General features: G+C 51.0%; 1 protein-coding gene across 3 annotated transcripts; it reads right to left on the reverse strand.

The window, feature by feature from the left end:
• Positions 1-34: 34 nt before the first annotated feature.
• Positions 35-16,125, reverse strand: RNF121 (ring finger protein 121). 3 transcript variants are annotated; one of them, XM_064725780.1, is made up of 9 exons: positions 16,032-16,125; positions 10,250-10,287; positions 8,318-8,459; positions 6,469-6,623; positions 5,883-5,990; positions 5,338-5,458; positions 3,318-3,451; positions 1,632-1,733; positions 35-1,340 (listed from the first exon to the last, which is right to left on the reverse strand). In XM_064725780.1, exons 1-9 carry the CDS (start codon positions 16,086-16,088, stop codon positions 1,220-1,222), a joined length of 978 nt encoding a protein of 325 aa, XP_064581850.1. In that variant the 5' UTR covers positions 16,089-16,125; the 3' UTR covers positions 35-1,219. The 3 variants fall into 3 exon arrangements, with proteins under 3 accessions (XP_064581850.1, XP_064581867.1, XP_064581858.1); XM_064725797.1 differs by having other exon boundaries at positions 35-1,354; positions 1,635-1,733; positions 16,032-16,119; XM_064725788.1 differs by having other exon boundaries at positions 1,632-1,758; positions 3,302-3,451; positions 16,032-16,119.
• Positions 16,126-16,161: the final 36 nt, after the last annotated feature.

A 16,161-nucleotide genomic window follows, 5' to 3' on the forward strand; every position in this document is an offset into this window, starting at 1 on the left:
AGGAAGACAATCAAGAAAAACCCAGGGCCACATCTCCGTTTCCGGGGCTCTTATTTTGGTGTTTGGCACAACACTGCAATGTGGTTTCACTCAGAGGATTCAGAACGATGCTGGGGTTCCCCAGGGGGAACACAGCCCACACAGACATGACAGCACTGTGGCCACTTCCTAAATCCCCTGAGCCAGGAGCTGCCTTGTAGCTCTCCACCAGACCCCAGTGCCCTCAGGGAATATGACTCAAGTCTCCACATGCCAAAATACCACCGCTGGCCCTGGGATTGGGGACTTTACCCCACCCACTACCAGAAACTGAGCCCAAGTCCACTTGCCCCAGCAGGACTTTGGCATGGCTCCTACCAGCAAGGCCATGGAGGATGTCATGGAGTAATGCTGGGGCAGGGAAACGCCAGCACCGGCCCAATCTTCTTCACTCCATCCCTTTTATTCCAGTGCCAAGAGCAATACGCAGTGAGGGCGGACCTGCGCCCGGGGCAGGGGCACCTGCTCTTGGCTGCTCCTGAAGTACCGTCACCATCACCCACACGGGCACAGAGAGGAGCAGCACTGGCGCCACCCCATGCCTTGGCTGACCCCCCCTGAGCAGTCAGGGGACACTGCTGGACTCCAGGGAGGAACACAGAAAATTTGGGAGCATATAAAAGGGTTCCCCGAGGCAGAGCCCACCATCACCATGCTGGAGAGCAGCCTGGTTCCTGCTGGCATACCCGGGGTGCCCAGAGCGGACCTGGCAGCCGGGGATAGCCAGGTGACCTTCATCCCTTCTTTCAGAGCACTGGGCTCCAGCCTGTCCTCTGCAGCCCCCATATCCCATCCTCGCTGCCAGCAAGGCTGCTCCAGGGTGCTGGCATTGGGAGCTGACAAAGCCTTGGCCCTTCTCTGTCGTGGCCTCTCCTGACAGAGTGGCAGGAAGGAGCTGGAGAACAGCCCCCAGCCCAAAGCTCAGCCCAGCAGGGCACTGCAAAGGGCTGGACAGGGACAGGGAAAGGGGACAAGCGTCTCTTTTTGGCTGCAATAGAAAGTTTTAAATATGCTCATTAAAATAATTGCTTTTTAAAAAAATCCTCCCCTAGCCCCAGCAGGAGGGGCCCTGATGTTGCTGTCCTTGGTGGTGGCCAAGGTCCTGAGAGGTGACGGAGCAAAGCCAGCATCCCTGGTGGCAATGTCCTCTCGTGGTTCCGCGGCTCCCCACCGCCTGCCCTTACTCCAGCCCCAGGATGTAGTTGATTCCCTGGACCAGTCCGATGATCACCGGCTGCCAGGCCACCAAGTAGCGCAGCCAGTCCAGCAGCTGCCCGTACATGACGTGAGGCCTCTCCCAGCTGGGCAGGAAGGAGTTAAAGAGTCCTGGGGAAGTGCATGAGAGAAGCACAGCCCACTCAGAAGCCACCCAAAGGTGTCCCAAAGCAGGGACAGAGAAGCCAGGTCCCAAAGGGATGGACAAGCACCCAGGAAGGACAGACACGAAGCTTGCCCTGGGCTTTGCAGGATCTCTGCCAGAGCCACATGCTGCAGAGACCTACTGAGGGTGCCAGACAAGCCTCTCACCCCTTGTGTGCTCTACCCACTGCTTCCCTTCCCAAAGTGCTGGCTCCCAGCAGGAGAAAGGATACGGATTACTGAACATCCTCTTGAGATCCACCTTCTCTTTGCAGTATGGACATGTCTGCTTCTTCCCGACAATGCACCAGCCCCGGATGCAGAACTCATGGAACCTGGGGAGTGGCACGTTAAGGGGAACTGGAAGAAGAGGGGGATACATGGCTCAGTGTGGAGGAAACCACCAAGGCCAAGGAAGTCCCCCCAGAGCCATGGAAACATCCCCCCGTGTGAGGATGGTGCATTGCAAAACCACAGCCTTTTCTAGAAGGTGCAGCAGCTTCCAGGACAGTGGAAGGAGCTCATGGGGCAGCAGAACAGAGCCAGGGTGGCAGCACGAAGGCCTTGACCCATGCATGGGCACCAGGGAGACTGAAACTCTTTGGTGATGGTGCCCAAGCACTGAGAAGGTTTGGACAGCTTGGGAGAGCTCTGTGACCTGCATGCATTTTGGAAGCCTTCTTCAAAGGCTTCCTGGAATTAACATTTAAGGAATTTCTCTGTAAGTAAGGGTGTGACTTACAAGTGCTTGCTATGTTCTGTCAAAAAGGATTTGCACAACCTGAGCACAGCCTGAAGAAGTTACAGGAAAATATGAGGTGGCAGCAGATGACTCTGCCACGTACAGGGGTGTCACAGAGCAAACAGACTTTTCCCAGAATATCTCTGCTGCTCAAAACATAGAAGAATGCCAGGCAGCAGCAACAGAAGTCACTTCCTTGTCAGCCCTGGAGCCACAGATGCAGGAGTGCCCAGCCAGCCGTCACCCTTGAGGACCACCAGGAGCACCAACCAGCTCCTCTGGCAGCCACGCCACCCCAAGCTGCTGCAGTCCCAGGCCCTTGCACAGTGTCAGCCATAAATCTCAACAGCTCCCAAGAGTTAAATTTAAGCTCCTGTTCTACCAGCATGACCTTTGCTCAAGCCCAGTTTGGAAACCACCTCGCAGGCAGCAACACACAGTGCCAGAGGACATCCCATGTGTACACTGAGTCACCACAGGGAAAAAACCCCAACGTGACACCTCAGCTGGGACTGAGCACCAACTAGGACTTCCAGTTCCAAAACCCACTTCTCATCAATCAGCTGACAGGAAGGGCTGAGTGAGTCCAGCGTGCTAAAAACCCTGGAGGAGTTCTGGAGAAAGAGGAAGCTGCTGGGCTGTGGCCAGAGCAGGTAGCAATCAGCAGTGCTGGACCAGAGGGCTGTTTTCAGAGGGGGCCAGCAGTGTTTCCCCACAGTTCTTTCTTACAGACACTTGGGACCCACTACAATGTGTCTCTGATGAGAAACCAGTGTGGCATGGAGCAGGGATGCCTTGTGTCCTGACCTCACACCATGACCTCCACCAGAATATCTGTTGGGGGCACTGCCAGGCGGATGGGTCACAGCAGATTTGTCAAAAGCAGGTAAAAACTGAGGTGCAGCTCCATGACTCAGCAGAGGGAGCTGGGGATGTGAAGGAAGAGAAAACAACCACTTGGGAGTGGCAACGAAGTAATTTCAGGGACACCTCTTCCCATGCCAAGTCAGTGATGACACAGGCACAGATCACATGCAAAGTCAGCCGGACAGCCCCGCTTCCCAGAACAGGCATTTCTCCGCCCAGCACAGGAGAAGCCACAGGGCAGGAGCTCCCTGCTGCCCACCCCAGCGTGGGGCTAGTGAGGCAGGGGGCTGGCACCTGCAGAGAAGGATACACGTGGTTGCAGGAGAGGCGGTAGGTGTTCTCAATGATCCCTTCCTCGTTGACATCCACGAAGATCTGCTGGCCGCAGACGGCGCAGACGCTGTCAGAGAGGTGCTTGGTGGGCATCCCTGAGGCGCTGTAGAACTGAGTGAGGGCAGAGCAGAGGGACAGCAGTGACAGTGGCACGCCACGTGTCCCACACCCGCAATGGCACAGCTAAGCTCTAAGGAGGGCTGGGCTCAGCACCTCAGGAGTCCAGCTTTGGCCTTTGGGGCTTAAAAACCTTGTTACAGCTCCGGCTGTGGGAAACAACTACAACAGGACGGCTGCTCAGTGATGCAGTGGCCTGTCACACCCCAGCCCCATGCATCCCCTCCCCGTGTCGAGGGGCCAGCCCTCTCTGCTCCCCAACAGCCAGGGGGATTCTCAGCTGCCTGCCAGGGTGAGACTGGGGAGAGAGCAGGACAAGTTGGAGGTCACAGCTTTGACCCAAAATAACAACCTTGGGCTGCCAGTCAGATAGAGCCCCCACCTCCAGCCCTGCAGGTGCCTGACACTCATTCAGCAAAGCACAGAGAGAGCAGCCACCCCTCTCCATTTCCCAGCCTCATGGCTGACATACCACAGTAAGTGCAGTCACAAAACCAGGTCCCACACACTCCAGCTGCAAGGGACCCCCCAGGATCATTGAGTCAAACTCCCTGCTCCACTGCACTACCTAAAACTAAACCATATGACTAAGGGACTTTCTGAACTTTGGCAGACTTGATGACATGATCACGTCTCTGGAGAGCCTGTTCCCTCTGGATAAATAACCTTTACCCCACGTCCAACCTGCACCCCCTCAATTCAGTTTCACTCCCTTTCCTCATGGCTGGACAACCACCTCCCCTGGCCACACATTGATGCTGTGCCTGATGCACCCCAGGACACAGCTGGCCCCTTTTAGCTGTCAGGATACACTACTGGCTCATATTCAACTTGGTGTCAACCCTAATCCTTTCCAAAGAACTCTCTCTGGACTCTTGTTCCCAAATTTGTACCTATAACCAGGATTACACCATCCCAGGTGGGGATTCTGGCCCCTGTTAAATTTCACACAGTTGAAGCTTGCCCAGCTCTCTCTCCAAGGAGGTCTCAGCTCCTCCTGGTTTAGTACCCTCAGCAAAACATGCCTCTGGCAGAGCCCTGGCACAGCTTTGCTCTGAACATCCAACAGAGCCCTGAGAATCTAAGAGACACCCTGTGCCAAGGTGTCCGAGAGTGGCAGGCCAGGGGCTGGAGCAGAACCTCAAGGAGCAGCAGCAGAAAGCTCAGAAAGATGGAAACACAAAGTCCAAGACCCTAAACAGCTGCTGAAAAGAGGAAACATGACCTACTCCACTCGTGTCCTAGGTCAGATTTTAGGCCACTGCATCCTCTGTCCACAGGACAGCTAAAGTTGCAGCAGGTACAAGGAAGGAAGCCCACAGTGTGAATCCTTCCCTGGTGGCTGCAGGTCACAAGTTAATGCAAGCACAGTGGTGTCAGAAATGGGAGTGTTCATTGGAGATTTTAAATGCCCAGGAAAAGAAATATTTGTCAGTTCAGCAGGGCTAAACAGATCATTCCACTTCTCCATAGAATGAGAAAATGGCTTGGGTTGGAAGGGACCTTGAAGGTCACCTAGTTCAATCTCCTCCATGGGCACGGACACCTTCCACTAAGCCAGGTTGTTACAAACTTCATCCAATCTGGCCTGGTACACTTCCAGGGGATGGGGCAGCCACAGCTTCTCTGGGGAATCTCTGCCAGTGTCTCACCACCCTCAGAGGAAAGAACTTCTTGTCCTGGAGATGGAATCCTGCAGAGGCTGCGCTCTTCAGGAAGGATCTCAGAGAAACTCTTATTATATTAGATCCAGGGACCCTTCCTTGAGGGGGGGAATTCCCTTTTGAGGGAAGCCAAAGCTGCTGCAGAGCCCAACATGTTTCAGACCTCCTGATCTGGGGCACAGCTCTGGCCTGGGGTACAATCCACCCTGAACTCACCCCAATGGTTGAGGCCATGTAATCCGCACACATCTCAGCAAAGTCCCGCTCCAGCACTCCATAGTAAAGACCATAGAAGAGGAGGGAGATGCCAAAGTCCATCGCATCTTCTGGTTTGATTCTACAGCAGAAAAACCAGCAACAGGGTTTTTGGAGGGCAAAGCCACTGTAACCATATTCTAGAGAATGTATTACTCCAGAGAAGCAGTCAAACTCTCTAACAATGCAGCTAGTTTGGGGCAGAGTCTTCTGCCACCACCTATGGACTGGCTGCTTCTTACAGTATGGCAAAAAAAAAAAAAAAAGTCACTGCCGCCCCCAGAGCTGGGGGAGCTCCCAACAAGTGAGCTGGAAGAAGGGCTCTCCAGCAAGCCAGACCAGTTCAGGTACCAGCATCCTGTCATCCTCCCAGGAGTGAAAGAACACCCCAATAGTCTCTTTGGTCCCATTAATCAGATTGCCAAGTAAACTGATTTTCCGGAGTAATAGCCAAAGGTGTGTTCCACCCCATTGCCCCAGGAGTGGGAGCTGAAAGATTCACTCACCTGAATAACAGATTAAGTCCAAAAAGTGTGAACATGACAGCCATGTACCCCACGATCCCAGTGGCATAGCTGATCTTGTATATTAGTAGAAACCATTTATAAACCAGTCTGTAAAGCATTAAAACAAAGAATTTCATTACTTCATTTTCCCTGAATGGAAGCGTGCCAATCATCTGAAGAGTTTTATTTTTCACACCTGTTGCATTTTTGCAGACACTTCACCTACCCCTACACACGGGCAAGAGCTTTACATTCCTAATTCAACCTGTCACAGGCTGCTCACAGTCTTGACTTCCAAAATAGAATCCTCATGATCTCCAAAGGCCATAAAGAAGCATGCTGCATGCTGGGAATGCCTTGGGTGAGGATACCCCCCCACATGGACTCCCCACCTTTCCACCCACCACCCAGGTACCAGGTATATTGGGCTGGCTGCCAGCTAAGGGCTTCACACCCTTTCACATGTGCAGGGCTCTCACACTGCCAGGATGCAAAGCTTAACTCACATCTGTGCAGGGAAACTGGAAAGAGATCCTTGTAATGGTTACCCTGGGGCTGAGGAGTTTCCCAGGAACAGCAGACAAACCTGGGTGTTGTCTGTACCAGAGGCTTTCGAGTTGCCCGGAAGGTGACAAAAGCTGTGACTGCTGAGAAGAGCACCCAGATCACCAGGAACCGCCACCAGTTCAGCTTGATAGTGAAATACAGAGGTACTACCCACATCTGGAAGAGGGTCACCATCTGCAGGAATAGAGGAAAAGCATTTGGAGCTCGCTCTCTGCTCCTCAGACACCAGAAACACACTGTCAGTCATTCTCCTGCCTGCATCAAATGGCCCTGGATTGCACCAAGAACCTGGGGAGGTTTGACCTGTGGCACCTAGAGAAGAGCTCAAAGCTCAGAACATGAGTCAGACAGGGAGCATCTGAGGGAGCTGGAAGCCTTAGCCTGAAGAAAAGAAAGCTCAGAGAGGACCATCCTGCTCTCTGCATCTACCTGGAAAGAGGCTATAGCCAAGTGGGGCTCAGTCTGTCCTCCCAGGAAACAAGTGACAGGACACTAAGAAAAAATCTCAAGTTTTGCTAGAGAAGGTTAAGGTTGCATATTGGGAAAATTTCTTCCCAGAAAGGGTGGTGAAACCCTGGCACAGGCTCCCTGTGACAGTGATGGAGTCACCATCCCTGGAGGGATTTAAAAGCCATGTGGACGTGGCACTGGAGGACAAGGTTTAGTGCAGGGCTTGGCAGCGCAGGAATAACAGCTGGACTCAATGATCTCACAGGGCTTTTCCAACTCACACAGTTCAGTGGTTTTGTGAGGGAGTCAGAGGCAGCAGCCACATGGTTTTTGGGAGCAAAGGGTACAGCTGGCAGGAGAATACAGAGGAATCATCTCCAGAGGAATGTATGGGAGATGATACACACAACTAGCTGTGGTAAGGCAGCTACATAAACCTTCACCTTCCCAGGATCCCAACGCTGCAACCACAGACATCTGAGACAGGAATTACATAAGGCAAGGTTTTGGCTTGCCTCTGCACTACAGCCTATTCCCAAAAGGATCTACAGCTGTGCAGCTGAGCTCCCACAGTGCTGCTGGAGGGAAACAGGCAAAAAAGTTTGGTTTAAAGTTCACAGAGGACTACAGGTGCTACCTGGAAACATTAATCAATATTATTACTATGACTGGGAAGCTGCTTCAGGTAACTAACAGACCCAGACAAGCTGGTGGCATCAGCAAGTGGCAGGTCTGCTCAGCAGAGTGCTGCAGTGTAGGAAAGGCATTTTGTGCTGTTCTTGTGAGCCAGGGAAGGCTTCCTGAAGATAAGGAAAGCCCTGTATCTCTCTCCAGGAAGACACCAAGGCTGTCACCATGGTGACGTGATGAAGGAGAGAAAGAGAGATGGACTTGAGCTGGCTCACAGAATTGTGTGGCTCCTTTTCACCTATTGAGAGTTTTGTTTCTTTCTTATGACCAATGGGCAGTGAATGTGTCTGTTAAGTAAAGGCAAACACCTTGAAAAACTATAAAGGCAATATGTTGTTATAGCAAATTGCTCTTATGCACCTTCTGATGGAGTCTTGGTGCTTTGTGCCGTGTCATGCTCTATAGACACCACAGGAACCATCAAACCCAGGCTGCCAGCAGCAAGAAGCCCCCACTGCTTCCAAGGGAGCACCCACAAAATGCAGCTTCCCTCAGGACAACCCCCAAGATCTGCTTGTCCATCCCTGACTGAAAGCACTACGTCACACCAAGTTATCTGCATCACTTCCAACAGAAACCTGAGGCCTTCCCAGTCATCCATCCTCATCCCCAGCTGGAATCCCACACATGCTGGGAGAAACAACAGGAAAAGCAGGAACACTTTCCTCATCAGCAAAAGGAGGGCACTGCTCAGCACTCCCATGCAGACTGGCTGTGGGGTAACTCACATTGTAGGAGCGAGGGTGCCGCTGCTTCCACTGCACCAGGAGGAGCTGTGCCACCACGAGGGTGGCGATGAGGATGAGCACCATCTCGGCGTGCATGGCCTCGTGCCCACGGTGCTTGGCGTGCATCCGCACGTGCTCCACCCTGCAACAACCAGGAAAAGGAGCTGAAGAGCACGCTGGTGCAGGCTGCATGCTGGGCTACAAACACCTCAGGAGAGCCAGAAGGTCAGATGGATAAACAGCACGAAGAAGAATTGTGTTTGTGAACAATCCAGAGGGGAAGGGACAAAGGGCTGCTCTGAGACCAGCTCATTTCTACGCTGTGAAAGTCAAGAATGCCACCTTGCCCGAGCGTGAAGGAGGTGACCTGACCTAATGAACATGGAGTGCACAGCTGGCATAACTTGCAATCCCAGAATGGGCAAGGTTAGAAGGGACCACCAGTGGGGTCATCTCTCTCAACGTTCCTGATCAAGCAGTGCTTCCTGGAGCACACTGCACCTGTTTGACCCAGAGTGTATGCTAATTCTCAATACCAAACCCTCAGCCCAGTTTTGGAACCACTAACACTGTTCTCCCTCTCGTCCAACAAGGGAAAGGCTGGAAGGGCCGGCATGGAGAGCAGGAGGAACAGCTGACATCTGGCAAAACCCCCAAAACCCCAGCAAATTGCTTCTCTGTACCCTAAGCATTCTGGAACAAGTGATTTCCAGCCTGATACTTGCCAGATACCTGGAGTTTCCTTGCCCAGCTTGTGCTTTTGACCAAAAAGCAAGGTGGAATTAAGAGCTGACAGACACTGATGAGGTCCCCTGTCAGTCATCTTCTCTTGAGGCTGATCAGCCCCAGCTTCCTCAGCCTCTCCCCTTAAGGGAGACACTCCAGTCCCCTCACCATCTCTGCAGCCTCCACAGGACCCACTCCAGGAGCTCCCTGTCTCCCTTGTCCTGAGGAGCTCAGAACTGCACACAGCACTCCCAGAGGTGCCTCAGCAGGGCTGAGCAGAGGGGCAGGATCACCTCCTTTGACCTGCCTGCCATGCTATTCCCAATGCACCCCAGAATCCCATTGGCCTCCTTGGCACACAGGGCACTGCTGGCTCAGGGACAGTTTGTTCTCCACCAAGACCCCAAGGCCCTTCTCCTCACAGCTGCTCCAGCAAGTCAGCCTGTGCTGGTGCAATACTGAGAGTCCAGTCTGACTGTCATTTTCAATAAGTATCTGGATTAAATTGGTTTTGCCAAGGAAAAAAGAGGAATTTTTCAAGCCCCTTACTGTAAGGCAGATATTGAAGGGTTGGAGGGTGTCCAGAGAAGGGTAAAAGAGCTTGAGAAGGGTCAAGAGCACAAGTCTGCTGAGGAATGGCTGAGGGAGCTGGGGAGGTTCAGCCTGGACCAAAGGAGGCTTGGGGTGATCTTCTTGTTCTCTACAAGGCCCTGACAGGAGGGTGGGCCTAGGTGGGGATTGGGCTCTTCTTCCAGCTAACAAGTGAGGGGACAAGAGAAAATGGCCTCAGGTTGTGCCAGGAGAGGTTTAGGATGGATATTGGGGAAATTTCTACACAGAAAGGGTTGTCCAGCCCAAGCACAGGCTGCTCAGGGCAGTGGTGGAGGCCCCATCCCTGGAGGGATTTAACAGACATGTAGATGTGGCACCTGGGGACATGGTTTAGTGGTGACCTCAGCAGTGCTGACTGGTTGGACTCTCTCAGAGGGCTTTTGCAACCTTAACTATTTTGTGATTCTATATTAAGCAGCAGTTAAAAAGAAAAAAAAACTATTGCCTTCTAAGACAGTCCATACTTCCCCCTATCAAAAAATGGTGATCCTTTCCTGCCCCACTGTGACCACAGGCTGTGCTGCTGCTGCTTGCTCTGCTCAGTAGCAGGAGCTCAGTTGAGCTGTGTGCTCCAAATCAGCTCCCAAAACTCACCTCCATCTCTCCTCTGGGGACAAGTGTGAAAGATCAATCTAGGGAGAAAAAAAAAACATCCATGAAATCAGCTGCTGGGAAACTCTGGATTCAGATGCTTTAAATAAGAAACCTCCAAATGCCCACAGTGCCAGCACAGCCCAGAGCTGTCCTTCACCTTCCCAGGAAGAGCAGCGACTCTCCCTGCTCCTCCACCTTACTTACACTCCCATATTTTATTGGAGCCAAAGCTCTGTGCAACATCCCATGTGACCAGAACAAAAGGACTGGCTTAAATCCCACATTTACAACCCAGCCAGGTGTCTCAGGGCACAGAGTGGTGATCCCAGTGAAGCCAGTGCTCCCACCAGTGGTAGGAGTCCAAAATCCCCCTAGGCTGCAGGACAGGGGACAGCATGTCACACACCAGCAACAAATCAATGCCATTGAGATTTCAAAATCACAGTAAAATAAATATTTAGGCCTTGCTTGGCTGAGATAATTGGAAATTCCTCCCAAACTTCACAGGCAGGAACTATAGAGAGCAAGGGGAGCTGCTGTTATTAGTGATGATTGACAATGGATACTTGTATCCCATCTTCTCGAGTAAGATTCACAAAAAGTGTGAATATTCTCACTTTTGAACAGCGGAGGAGTAAGGGGAGCTTCAACACCATATTTCTGCTTTCACCTGGAGCTTTATATAGAATCATAGAACCACAGAATGCTTTGAGTTGGAGAGACCTTAAAGCTCATTTTACTCCAACCCTCCTCCCATGGGGACACCTCCTCTAGACCAGGTTGCTCCAAGCACCATCCAACCTGCTCTTGAACACCTCCAGGGATGGGGAATTCACAGCTTCCCTGGGCAAAACCTTCCTTTGATATTGTGAAAAGTGCACATTATATGGCTCTACGCAGAAATTTACTGTATGCATTTTGATGTATTGATTAGTAGTGCTGTATAAACATTTTAATAATATGATAAATGTAGTCTTGTAGTTAAAAGGTAACTTTTGTAGTTAAAATAAGAACTATGTAAGTGGGATATTTTTTTAAGAAAATAACGAGGCACTCACACCAGATAGCGGCCACAGGACACCTAAATTTTTCAGAGAAAAAGAATTTATGGTTCTCTTATCAAAAGAAACAAACTTCTTCCTGCCTTGAAGGCACTGTTAGGATTCAGAGGAAGAAGTTGACACTGACCAGACAGAATCCTGTGTTAGAATGGAATTTATGCATCATGTATGAGGTGTATGAATATACAACAGGCTGTTGTTTTTAAGGGTTAATCCTTTGTTAACATGTGCCCTTTTTTGGGCTTATTCTGCCCAGAAAAGGTACCCAGACATCTGTAACTCTTTGTTTGTATTGTCTCATATTGTCCTAATTCAATTTGTCCAAATTATTATTACTCTAATTGCATTACTATTTTTATAACCATTTTATTACTATTAAACTTTTACAATTTTAAAAACAAGTGACTGGCGTTTTTCACAATATCTTCACCTAACTGCTGAGGAGCCTCCAGCATCCCTCACGTCCCCACCAGGGTCACTGAGCAGGCAGCACACCCTGACCATGGCACTGCAGAGGGAACCCCACTGCTCTTCCCATCACCTTTTCTTGGTAAGACACAAACTCAGGTTAAATCAAGAGCAGCTCATCTGGGCTGGGAACATACATGTGGGGTTTACAAATCCTCACAGTGCTGGAGACACTCCAGTATTGCTGAGGCACTGGAGATGAAGGCTGGAAACAAGCCATAGACTTGTTTCCACAAACACAGACTGTTATCACTCCTTCTTGCACACACCAGAGATGTGTACACAGGAACGAGCTCCACCTCACCCCACTGGGTACAGGGCCACAGGCTTGGATTCAACCTTTATGCTGGGGCTCTCCATAGGATGGTGCAGCAGTCACCTCAGCTGCCTGCTCACCATCACCAGCACACAGGTGTCTGCAGGCAGCAGCTCTGATCACAGCCAGGCTCAGCAGAGGATGCACAGCTGCCTCGTTTCCTCTGTGACACCTAATTTTACCCCAGGGTGAGGAGGCAGGGAAAAACACAGCACAGCAATCCATCTGCCTGATGTGGAACATCTGCTGAGCTTCACCCCAAAGCAACACCTGTGAGAAATTCAGCCCTTGGGAACCAAGGCCTGCAGAAACACTCCAGGACTTAGATGCAAAATCTAAAGTTATGAAAATCCTCGTTGGAGCTCACTGAACTGTGTCAGAAGCCAAGGGAAGGTGGTGACAACCTGACACCAAGAAGGGTGTTTGTGTCAACCAAATTCCCCAGTACCTCTGCTCCTAAAGCAGCCACATCCAGATCCATCAGTAGTTGCAATGCAATTTGGAGCAACAATTTCTCCAAACAAACAGGAAAAAGGAGATTTTGAAATGTTTGCTAGTCACTGCACACAGGAGACTCTGAGAATCCCCTAGTGCTTGCTGGCTCCAGCACAGCTCAATCCCTCTGCAAGCTCTGAGAGTGACCTGGGTGCTCCCACTGCCTCCCCCCACGAGACCCCCACTCCTCCCAGGCTCTGCCCCACCCTTGCTGGATGAAGATGTTTGACAAGCCCCTTCCAACCACAGCAATAATTTTCATCTCTGTACAGTGGCTCAGCTTGCTCCTTTGTACCACACCAGCAACCACTCCACAGTGTTGGTCCCATCTTAGAGACTGGGATATTTACCAGCCTCTTTCCTTTGGCATGTTCCCTGAATCTCCAAATTCTTCCAGCAAATGCATTCAAGATGCCTCAGCTCCAAATCCTGTGGACACACTGCTGGCATTGCTCAGAGCAGGCTTCTCCTGAGCTGTGCTCCCAAGCCAATCAGGGATCCATGGCCCTGGACACAATTTTCTCTCAAGTACAAGGAGTGAGCTTCACCAGATTCCCCAGAGCTCAAAGCTCCTGAAATAACTTTATTAAGGGGGGGCCAGGACATGACAGAGGGGATCTGAGAGGGATCTGATGACGGTCAGACAGGACTTGGCAGAGCAGCCACCCTGAGCCAGACCTTCCAGTTAACCCCTCCTTGAGCTGCACACTCTCAGCACAAAAGTTTTGGATTAGAACTAAAAATGCACAGGAATGGTGAAGGAAGCACCTGCTCTTGCCAGCAAGCACTTATTCCACTTCTAGTTTGGGGTTGTCTGATTTTAACATGCAGGTTTTGAGTCTTTTGGGTCCCTTTCTAACCCCAACAGCTAGGTAGAAGAACCTCCACTCCTAAATTTCCCTTTACGAAGAGGGGTGTAAGCCAAGACATTTTCTGAAAAATCCCTTTGCCAGGATTTTTTTCCTGAGAAGCTAAGAAGCCTCAGAGGAAAAGAAAAACAATAATTACCTGCTGCTGTGGAATGCAACAGGTGCATCTTTGATTGGTCTCATGTGGTTGCTTTTAATTAATGGCCAATCACGGTCTGGCTGTCTCAGACTCTCTGGTCAGTCACAAGATTTTATTATCATTCCTTTTTTATTGCTTGCTAGCCTTCTGATGAAATCCTTCCTTTTATTCTTTTAGTATAGCTTTAATATATCATTTTCTTTCAATATAATATATAATTAATTTTTCATAAAATAATAAATCAGCCTTCTGAAACATGGAGCCAAGATTCTCATCTCTTCCCTTGTGCTGGGACCCCTGTGAACACCCCCACAGAGGGGTTTGACAAGAACATTTAGGGTGACTCAAGCAGCTGAAGATCAGCTCTACCAAGTGTTCAACACCAGCCTACTCCTGTTTCAGCATCCTTCAGCTGCCACACTAACACAGGACCCAGCGTGATACCAACTACAGCTCTCAGACAAACATTTTGTTTTTAAGAAAAGGATTTAAGAACAATTTTTCTGCTCTCTGTCTCCTCTGTAATTCATGATCCTCTCAAAAACCTCAGCCTCCTCCAGGTGATGACTAGGAGAAACTGGATATCTAGGACTAAAGTCTAATCCTCTCCTTGGACATGGCATCATGGCCTTTGGAAGAACCTTGTGCCACTCCCTGGTTTCCTGCAGGAGCTGCTGCCCCAAAGCCTCCACAAACCTGTGATCCCCACCACTGGGACAGTCACAGAATAACCTCCTCAAGAAAACCACAAGGACTGTTGATATGGATAACAGCAAAGCTGGAGCAGACATTCCTCACAGCCCAGGGAGCTGGGAGGATCTCTGGACAAACACACACTGCTATGAGCTGACTGTAATCCACTTACACTCTAAATCTCCAAGGGAGGCAAGAAGAATGCCTTGAGGATGGAGAATAAGCAGCTGCTGATTTCACCTCAAAGCTCCAGAGCAATCAACAGCCCTGATCTCACTTTCCCACTGCCCCAACTTCAGTCTCTGTCTCCCAGCACCTACCAGGAATAGCCTGAAATAAGAGGAATATAAATTTCCACAGTGCTCTAAGTGCAACCAAGGCAGGTTGGGATGAGGCATACTCTTTAGTGAAAGCCTGAAGAGATTCTGGAATCTCAATTCTGCATTTTTTCTGCTTGTAAGACGCAGGAATAAGGAGCAGGGAGCGGAAATCTCCCAACTGATCAAACATTTGGATAACTGGAAATTAAACCTTTGCCTCTGCACAGGCAGAGCCAGGGCCATGGGATGCTTGGCTTTATTCTGGTCCCCACCATGAGTGGCTCATCAGCAAACTGCTCTGCCCAAAGAGCTGCCAAGACCTCAGGACAGCACAAGCAAACAGGTTTTGCCACAACAATCTGTGGAACCCTAGGGATAAGCACAGTCCTATATGCATCTCCTCATTTGCTGCCTCCTTGTGATGCCCTCTCTGCCAGGCCCTAATGGAATGAAAAGGGATCAGAGAATCTTCCACATTTTTACATACAAGGTCACCAAGAAGTATCTTAAAATATAACCAGCAGCAACTCAAGAGTGACTGATCTGGGATTCAATCCTCCCATCACCCCACTGCACCACTCTCAGGCAGCAACACAAGGCACAGGGCAGGTACAAGCTCCCACAGCTCAGCCATGCTCTAGGGAATCTCCACAACTGGGCCCTGCCAGCAATCTTCTCCAAAACAACCACCAGCATCTGACAATTTTTAAGCCACACCACCAATTCTTGAGGAAAGGCACGAAAAAATTACCTAACTATACAAGCTAAGTAAATTTATGACCTCTGTGCAGCTGCTCCCACAGTGCAGACAGGATGGAACCAAGTTCTCCTGGTTCTCTACAAGTGGGAAAAAACCCCCCATGCACGAAGCACAGGGGAAGGTGAAAAGCCACTGCAAAGGCCGGGGCAGCAGTGCCGGAAAGTGGCACGTCCCTGTGACAGAGCACCCACCCCGCTTACAATTCCATCTTTCCAAACAGATTTTTTTCTAGTTCTGTAATTTTTCATCCCCAGAAACATTTGAAGCCAGCATTAGAACAACAGCGATGTCTCCATGGCTGCCCTCTTGCCCCCAGAGCCCGCACTGTCCCTGCCCCATGGGCCCTCCGGAGCTGCCAGTGCCACCCTGCCCCTGTGCTCCCACACCAGGATCTCTCCTAACACTCCCCGCACCCATTTCCCCAAAGCTCTACAAGATCAAAGTGACCCAGAGTCGCCGCTGTCCCATTCCAGGGACCTTCCGAGCCCCTCACACACATCCCTAACCCGTTCTCCCGGACCCCGCGTCCCCCAGGCCCCACGTCCACTGTGTCTGCCTTTCACAAAGCACCCCACAGCGCTGAAGCAGCCCGTCCGCGCCTCGCCTCCCCTGCCCGACCCGGTTCGGCGCAAACCGCGCCCCGCCGGCCCCGTGCCCGCACCTCCTCCGCCTCACGCTCAACGGGGCCGCCAACCTCCACCTCCAGCACAGCCGCCATCTTGCCCCGCCCCCCTAGTAGCCAGCCTGTTCCGCCGCCGTCCGCCAATCACCGGGCACGCTGCCGCACCTTG

Source organism: Zonotrichia leucophrys, chromosome 1 (genome assembly GCF_028769735.1).
Source record: "Zonotrichia leucophrys gambelii isolate GWCS_2022_RI chromosome 1, RI_Zleu_2.0, whole genome shotgun sequence".
Taxonomy (NCBI): Eukaryota; Metazoa; Chordata; class Aves; order Passeriformes; family Passerellidae; genus Zonotrichia; species Zonotrichia leucophrys.

What these genes read in the sequence shown, in the direction of transcription:
- RNF121 (XM_064725780.1), bottom strand. Translation starts at nt 16,088, where the DNA reads ATGGCGGCTGTGCTGGAGGTGGAGGTTGGCGGCCCCGTTGAGCGTGAG. An exon ending in GGACTTAATCTGTTATTCAG is followed by an intron (nt 5,459 to 5,882) that starts GTGAGTGAATCT and finishes TTTCTGCTGTAG; the next exon opens with AATCAAACCAGAAGATGCGA. An exon ending in AAGAGGATGTTCAGTAATCC is followed by an intron (nt 1,341 to 1,631) that starts GTATCCTTTCTC and finishes CTTCCTGCCCAG; the next exon opens with CTGGGAGAGGCCTCACGTCA.